General features: G+C 29.9%; 1 protein-coding gene across 4 annotated transcripts in view; it reads right to left on the reverse strand.

The window, feature by feature from the left end:
* LOC107655747 (rho GTPase-activating protein SYDE2-like) overlaps positions 1-8,910 on the reverse strand; it is a 43,513-nt gene that overhangs the window by 25,947 nt on the left and 8,656 nt on the right. For 2 of the 4 annotated variants that reach the window (XM_016443322.1, XM_016443320.1), the window contains exons 2-3: positions 5,640-5,801; positions 3,998-4,216 (exon numbers count right to left, since the gene is read on the reverse strand). In XM_016443322.1, coding sequence (XP_016298808.1) covers positions 3,998-4,216; positions 5,640-5,801 — 381 coding nt within the window. The remainder of the gene's footprint in view (positions 1-3,997; positions 4,217-5,639; positions 5,802-8,910) is intronic. The other 2 variants (XM_016443323.1, XM_016443321.1) reach the window with 1 other exon arrangement.

Consider the following 8,910-nt stretch of genomic DNA (forward strand, 5'->3'; position numbering starts at 1 on the left):
ACACACACACACATACATACACAAACATGCGCACACACACACACACACGCATACACAAACACGCGCACACACACACACAAACACGCGCACGCACACACAAACATGCACACAAGGTCAGGGTGGACGGCTGCCTTTTGCAACGCCACACTCAGATCCGGTTACCTGCCACCCACGGGATTGTGGGTAATATTACCTTCTCCATGTCATCACTAATGTAAAAGGCGAGCGTGACTCAGTTTGTGTGGCTCATGTTTCGGAGGGGTGTTGGGACGCACATGCAGCCGGGAGCTAAAGTCAACAGCACACGAGGAAAGTTCCGGAATGGAACACAACACAGCATTCAGAACATAGCCTAAAACACACACACACACACACACACACACACAAGCTTCTCACACAAACGTGGCAGAAGCTCAACCAACGCGCTGAAGAACTTCACATCAACACACTGAAAAGTCACAACAATGACCTTTGAAGACATAAAACAGCCATTTTTTCTTTTGTAAAGTGACAGTTTGAAGTTGAATTTATCCGTCAGGAATTGACTGGATTGGAAAATAGTGGACTTTTGTACCAGAACAGATCCAGACCTGGACAGTGTTCAGAAATCAAAACAGCACACTTGCTATTCCCACAGTATGCATCGGATACCTGGATGAGCTACTACATTTGCCAAAATGTGCATTATGCAACAAATGACAATGTACTTGATTTCATTATATTATGTGAACTGTTATTTATATACTAATACTTACTGTACTTTTTATTAATAGTTAGAGTTAGCTTTTATTTTGATCGTTTTTAATTTCAGTCAAATTTATAGTAATTGTGTTATGTGCATTTGTCATTTTTATTAGTTTTAATTTCAAATATTAACATTAAGGTTTAATTTATTTTTATTTCAGTATTTTAGTTTTAGTTCAGTTTTAGTTTTTATAATTCACCTCCAGTTAGTTATTTTAGTGCTTCGACTGAAATAAATTAAAATTTGATTTTAAGTATTTTATTTCAGCTGGTTTCAATTAACAAAAATATTTTAAATGTTTTATTATAGGTTTGCATTCATATTTTTCATTAGCTTTTATTTTTATACTTTGTTTTTATTTTAATTGTAGTTCATTTTGATATGAGCTTTTGTCACTTTATTAGCTTTTGTTTATTATAATAATATTATTCAGGTTTAATTTTTTTTTTTTTGCAGTTTTCATTTTAGTTCAGTTTTAGTTTTTACTTTAACCTAAACTAAACGAAAATTAGAAATGTTGCCAACTGACCATAATAAGTTTAGGTTTGTCATCTAATATTTATATTTTATTTCAGCTTTATTTCAGTTAACACAAATGTTTTATTATAGTATTTTTTTTTTGTTTAATTGCTTTTAATTTTATACTGTTTTTATTTTAATTTTATTTTTTTAGTAACGTACTTTTGTATTTTTTATTAGTCTTTGTTTATTTTAAATATTACTTGCTTCATTTATTTTCATTGCAGCATTTTAGTTTTAGTTCAGTTTTTATTTAGTTATTAATTTTAGTGCTTCAATTTAAACAAAAGGAAAATTAGAAAGTTTAGCATTAGTGTACTAATATCTAATCTAAATGTAATGCAAATGGTTTCACATGATATTTTTTTGAACACTGGTCAGTATAAAGTATGCAGCACGCTAGTACACGAGTTTGTCAAAATAGCATAATTTCATCATTCACAATGAGACCAGAAACATGTATTAAGTAAACAAGGTCCATTTGGATTTCATGTGACTTTAAGCAGCATTAAACAGCAACGTTTAAATATGTCACAAGACAAAAGGCATTGGCCCTCACAGATCCAACCAGAGCTTAATTACAGGTTTAACCTCATCAGCTAAACTAATGTCACCACATCAAACGACCGCTAGTCACACAAACAGAGCCGACGCTAACAACCGCTAACAGACATGAACTCAAAAACGTGTTCATAGCCCCCTGAGAAGCGCTACGCTGACAGCTTCACTAGTTCGCTGACAGGAGTCTTTAATAGGCATGACTGCATTAGTGAATAATGCCACACATTCATACGACGCTAAACATAGAGCTGCGAGAGTCCAGAGAGCCAGAGATGATATGATACAACCCCGAAAACCATAATACAAATAAAACTAAAATCACAATATGGCTCAGCATGATTTTTCAATAAATATATGTTTGAGAGTGAATCGCGGCACTGTGTTCATTTACACGCGAGCAGCTCATGATCTGGTGCTTGCATTTGCTGTGGGTTTGAATTGCTTTATTCATGCATCTGAAAATGCAATATGCACCAAACGTCTTCACAAACTTGTATAAGAAGCGCCTGGTTTTCCATCAAAATAAAAGCGGTTTAACATTTGAAAAATATTAGTATTACAATTTTACTGTTGTTCTGTAAAATTAAATAAAAATACATAGAACTACTACCATTGTGTATGAAATGTGCTATATAAATAAACTTGCCTTGCCTTACTACAACTATTATTATTATGATATTATATTATATTATTATTATTATTATATTTTTTTCTTTACATGTCTTATTTGTTTTAATATTTTTATTTGGGCCAAACTATGCAGCCTTACAAACAAGCAAAATTTTTTACAAAACGTTTATTTATTTATTTTTATTAAGAGAAAATACTCTTTAGGTCTTTCTGCTTAATTTTTTTTTTTTTAAGAAATTAAGAAATGTATTCTTTAAAAAATGAAGAATAGTTCAATGTTTAAAATAAAATTATTATTATTATATTTTTTTCTTTAAATTATTTTACAGTCAAATATTACTAAAGTAATATTTCTCATTTTAGTAATACAATTAAATTATTTTTTTCTTTAAATTATTTTACAGTTATTTCACTTTAAATTATTTTACTAAAATAATATTTCTCATTTTAGTAATATAATTAAATAATAATAATAGTAATAAAATTGTATTATTATTATTATTATTATTATTATTATAGTCTTTTTGATATATAGTCACACATTTCTGGGCCAAACTGTGAAGCCTTACAAAAAGCATGCATTGTAAAAATTTTTTTTTTTTTCAGCATATTTTACAAGAAAATAGTATTTCAGACAATCTACTTCAAAAATTCACATTTAATTCAATGCGTTACTTTGCCATTTCCTTGTAATTGTTTGTGAAATTTACTAGCAATTTTTGAATGTCAAATGTTTAATGTTTAATGATTAAATCCTACATTATAATTTTTTTCAGTGCAGCACACGTGGAGTTTTTTTTTTAAATCACATTTTTAATCGCAATTGCCGTTTTTTAATCAGAAAGATCACAATTCAATATTTCATACTAGAAAGTGTCTTCATTTATCCAACGTTTTATAATGTAAAACCTCACAACCCTTACACAGATATGAATAATTATTTTCCAGAAAGGTTCGATATCCCAGTAGTACGCTGAACATGAAGCGCATCTGAAACATAGACTGTATAAAAACATGGACGTAGTGTCCGTGACGTCACCCGTAGGTTTCCGAAGAGCGTTTTTGAAGCTCAAAGTGGGCGGAGCCGGCCGTCGCCATCTTGGCAGCGCGTCACTTCCGGATAATCGAAAATGGGCAAAGAGGCGGGAGCTGGTTGCTGAAACCACACCCACCTAGCTCGACGGTGGTGACAGCAGCGGAAATCCACCTGTCACTCAAGTGGCCACGCCCTTAATTATGCAGAAATTTAAGCCTTAATATAATTTAAACGGATGAGTTATAAAAAAATTCACCCCCCTCACAGTTGTCATGAAGGGCAAAATTAGCTATATAGACCAAAATCATTTTTTGTACCAGGCTGTAAACACATTTTTTTCTGCTGTAAAGTTGGGCATTTTAACATGGGGAGTCTATGGGACTGACTCACTTTTGCAGCCAGCCTCTAGCGGCCAGTTGATGAATTGCAGTTTAAGTCACTTCCGTGTTGGCTTCACGAGAGAGAGCGGGAGGTTGCCGCTTGATCTGAAACTGCTAAAGCTGTACCTGTGGCTCTGCTCTCGTCCTGCGTCTGTCTCTCGTCTGCGTCCGCTCGTCTCGTCTGGACTCTGATGACGGGAACGCAGCGCGGCAGATCGGCCTCTTCATCCTCCGGGATGGGGTTGTACCAGATCTCGCCCTCGTCGTCGGCGTCGTTCTCCTCGGCCGGGTCGGTCCGGTGTTTGACTTTAGCAGCGGGCAGCGGGAGACGGCGAGGACGCGCTTCTGCAGACATCAATGAAGCGCCATCAAACCACTGGACATTTAAAACAGTACCTAACTATTAAAAACATTAGAGAGAAAGCTGAAGAAGAATATTAGTACTGGTATAAATACTAGTATTTATTAGTATACAGTAGTCAACATTTGAAGTGGATCAAAAAAGTTCATTAAAATTGTCCTAATACAAGAATGCATTTTGGTTTTAGGGTTTAGGACAACTTTGATGAAAGGTTTTGATCCACTTCAAATGTTGACTACTGTACATTACAAGTAAAATATAAAATGTTATATTAATTATAAGTAGAGATGTCAAACAAAGTAAATGAAAATTTGAAATGTGGCTAGAACTGAAATGAATGAATTAAACTAAAACTGAAATAATAATAAATTAAAAATAAATAAAATATAAATGACAAAAGTACTAAATTACTAAAAATAAACTAAATTGAAAAAAATAAATCAATAGAAATCAAAATATAAAAATAAAGTAGCTTGGCAAAAAAATGAAATGAAGTTGAAGTACTAAAATTGTAAACTGAAATAAACCTTAAAACTGAAATAAAAATAAATGAAATAAAACTATTTAAAAAATATAACACCCCCCCCCTAAAAAAAACGAATAAAAATGACAAAAGCGATAACAAAATGACTAAAAAATGAACTAAACTAAAAACAAATATTTGTTAATTTAAATAAAGCTGAAATCAAATAAAAAAGCTAGAAAAAATTGAAATGTTGCCTTGTATTACATTTCTAAAGTACTAAAATGACTAGCTAAAATAAAAGTAAAACTGAAATAAGAATAAATTAAAAATATAAATTAAATAAAATTTAGAAATTTAAGAAATAACAACATTTAGAAATTAACAAAAGCACGTACCAAAAATACTAAAAACTAAAATAAAATGAAAAAAGTTCATATTTTAGCAGTTTTCATATGTGTGTGTGTCATTTTTTATATTTCTATAAAATGTAAATGCATGTTTATTTAAAAAAAAAAATTCAGTTTTAGCATTCATTTTAATTTTAGTTAAATTTTAGTAATTCTGTTATGTGCTTTTGTATTGTATTCTTATATCAGTGTCGTTATCCATTAATGAAAATGATTAAAAACATTTTTGTTAGCTGAAATTAAATAAAATATAAATGCTGAAGTTGAAGTACTAAAACTGAAATAAAGGTAAATTTAAAATATTTCGAAAAATTTAAAAAAAAAACACGCAAACGGCTTAAAAAAAAAAAACTTACTGGAAATAACTTTAAGTTACCGAAGTGTAGTCATATTTAATTTGACAAAGAAGAAAAAATGGGAGAGACGTGTGGATTATTAAAACGCTGAAAATAATTCTTTCTTGATCAACTTCCAGCAGAGGGAAACTCTGGAAGCATTCACTGAGAATCAAGACTGATTGTGAACCGTGCACACCTCGGTCTGTCAGAAGCGAGTTAGACGGCGGCTGTGTTTGTGTTTGCTCCTCCTCGGCTGCAGGGGGTGCTGTGACGGAGCTCTGCTGGAGCCACTGGCGTTTCTTGGAGACGGTGATGTGGTTAAACGGGGTCTGACGCTGATAGACAAACTCCATCGCTGCTGCAAACACAAACGAACAAAACCAAAACTTCTGCTGATTCAGCTCATCTGACTGCTGCCATTAGCGCAAAACATGCAAGTGCATCCGCTCAGATCAAACACAAGTCCAAAATCAAACTGAAAAGAGTCATTTATTGTTTTTGGTTTCATAAAAATCTCAAAACCTTCAGCGTCAAACGGGACTGACAGCATCTTTCATCATGAAACCATTTACAGACTCTGCACTGCTTTCTAATATTCACAAGCAGCGCTGTTATCGGTAACTAAAACTAAGCTATTAAAAACATTTTTGTGCATTGGTATTAAGCTGAATTAAAATAAAATATAATATTAGACAAAAAACTTCAACCTAAAAATTGATGAAACTGGAATATGTGTCCTAAAATTACTAACTGAAATTAAACTAAAACTAAAACTGAAATAAAAATAAATGTAAACTATTTAGAAATATAGAACAACTAATAAATGCACATAATAAATTTACTAAAAAAAATGAAATTCATGAAAAAATGAAAAAAAAAATCACAATATTAATAAAAACTATAAAAGTACATCAGGGAAAATGAGAAAAATTGCAGAAATAAGTGTAATCTGAAATACTAAAATTACTAACTGAAATAAAAATAAAAAACTATTTAGAAATTAGTGCTGTCAAACGATTAATCGCATCCAAAATAAAAGTTTTTGTTTACATAATATATGTGTGTGTGCTGTGTATATTTATTATGTATATATAAATACACACACATGCATGTATATATTTAAGAAAAATGTTTATACATTTAAAATATTTATATATAATATCAATTATATTAATATAAATATATGCATGGAAATTCATGGAAATATTTTCGAAATATATACTGTTTGTGTGTGTATTTATATATGCATAATAAATATACACAGCACACACACATATATTATGTAAACAAAAACTTTTATTTTGGATGCGATTAATCGTTTGACAGCACTATTAGAAATATTTAAAAAAAAAACATAAAAATGTTAAAAGTTCATAACATTACTAAAAAATCTATTAAATAATAATATAAAAGCTAATTCAAAATATTAATATATAATATCAATGAATAAACAAAAATGAGAAATGCTGCTTTGGCAACTAATGGAGGTAAGTGTAAGTTGAAGTACTAAAATCGCTACATACAAAACTAATTAAAAACTATTCATAAAAAAATTTACTGACAAAAGCACTTAAAATGACAAAAAAATGTTACTAAAATGAAAACTGAAAGTATAAAAATAAAAGCTAATTTGAAAATATAAATGAAAACTACTAAAAATTAAAAATGTTGTCTTGCAGCTAATGGAAATAAGTTTAAGTACTAAACTTACTAACTGAAATACAAAGAAAAGATATAGTTAAAAATGTAATAAAAATAATAAAAGTAAAAATGATAATGATAACAATGACAGAAATAATAGAATAATAAAAAAAATGACAAAATCATATAAAATGACTAAAAATTACACTAAAATAAAAACTGAAAATATAAAAATGATAGCAAATTTAAAAAATAGGCTACGTGTGTACTTTACTTTAGTGTTGATCATTCAGCCAATAAAACACTGCAAATACGTCTTGACACTGAAAAACTTCCAGTGGACGAAAACTCATATCACTGAGTGTATATTTTAAACACTTATATCTGCTAGAAATGAATTTGATTAATTTATAACAGTACATGTTAGAGATGAGCTGGACATGGACTAAACGCCACAAATCTACAATAGCGCTCATTTCAGAGTGAATTTCAGCTTCTGCATTCCAAAAAAATTTTACTAAAATGAAAACTGAAAGTATAAAAATAAAAGCTAATTTGAAAATATAAATGAAAACTACTAAAAATTCAAAATGTTGTCTTGCAGCTAATGGAAATAAGTTTAAGTACTAAAATTACTAACTGAAATACAAAGAAAAGATATAGTTAAAAATGTAATAAAAATAATAAAAGTAAAAATGATAATGATAACAATGACAGAAATAATAGAATAATAAAAAAAATGACAAAATCATATAAAATGACTAAAAATTACACTAAAATAAAAACTGAAAATATAAAAATGATAGCAAATTTAAAAAATAGGCTACGTGTGTACTTTACTTTAGTGTTGATCATTCAGCCAATAAAACACTGCAAATACGTCTTGACACTGAAAAACTTCCAGTGGACGAAAACTCATATCACTGAGTGTATATTTTAAACACTTATATCTGCTAGAAATGAATTTGATTAATTTATAACAGTACATGTTAGAGATGAGCTGGACATGGACTAAACGCCACAAATCTACAATAGCGCTCATTTCAGAGTGAATTTCAGCTTCTGCATTCAAAAACACACCACGATCTACAGAAACTGCATCTGAAATGACGCGCAGAAATATAACTGTCTGCTGTTTATTTGGATCCCCATTAGCTTCCACAAAGTGGTTGCTAGTCTTATAAAAATATTTATTTTATACCTATTTTTTTAAAGTCTTTTAAAAATAAATATTTTAAAAACAGAAATTGATATTTAAAATATTTACATAAATGTTTTAATACATTGGGGTTTTTTTATAGGTAGCTATTTATTTAAATATTTATACAAAAATTAAATACACATTTAAAAAACAACACATTTAAAATGTAAATTTTTACATAAATATTTAAAATATTTTAATAAGTAAATCGATTGATGCAAAAATGCAAGGAAAAAATGCTAAATTAATGAATTAATAAATTAATGAATTTAAAGAAAGAAAGAAAATCATTTAATTCATGAATAAATTAATAAATGAGAAATAAATCATTACATTGATAAATTAATTAATTAATGATGAAGACGGATGGACGGACGGGATAGATATATGGATGGATAGATGGATGGATGGATGGATGATAGATGGATAGATAGATGGATGGATAGATGATGGATGGATGGAAAGATGGATGGATAGATGGATGGATGATAGATGGATAGATAGATGGATGGATAGATGGATGGATGGATGGATGGATGGATGATAGATGGATAGATAGATGGATGGATAGATGGATAGATAGATAGATAGATAGATAGATAGATAGATAGATAGAAGGGCGGCA

The sequence above is a fragment of the Sinocyclocheilus anshuiensis genome, unplaced genomic scaffold (genome assembly GCF_001515605.1).
Source record: "Sinocyclocheilus anshuiensis isolate Anshui unplaced genomic scaffold, SAMN03320099.WGS_v1.1 scaffold1297, whole genome shotgun sequence".
Classification (NCBI taxonomy): domain Eukaryota; kingdom Metazoa; phylum Chordata; class Actinopteri; order Cypriniformes; family Cyprinidae; genus Sinocyclocheilus; species Sinocyclocheilus anshuiensis.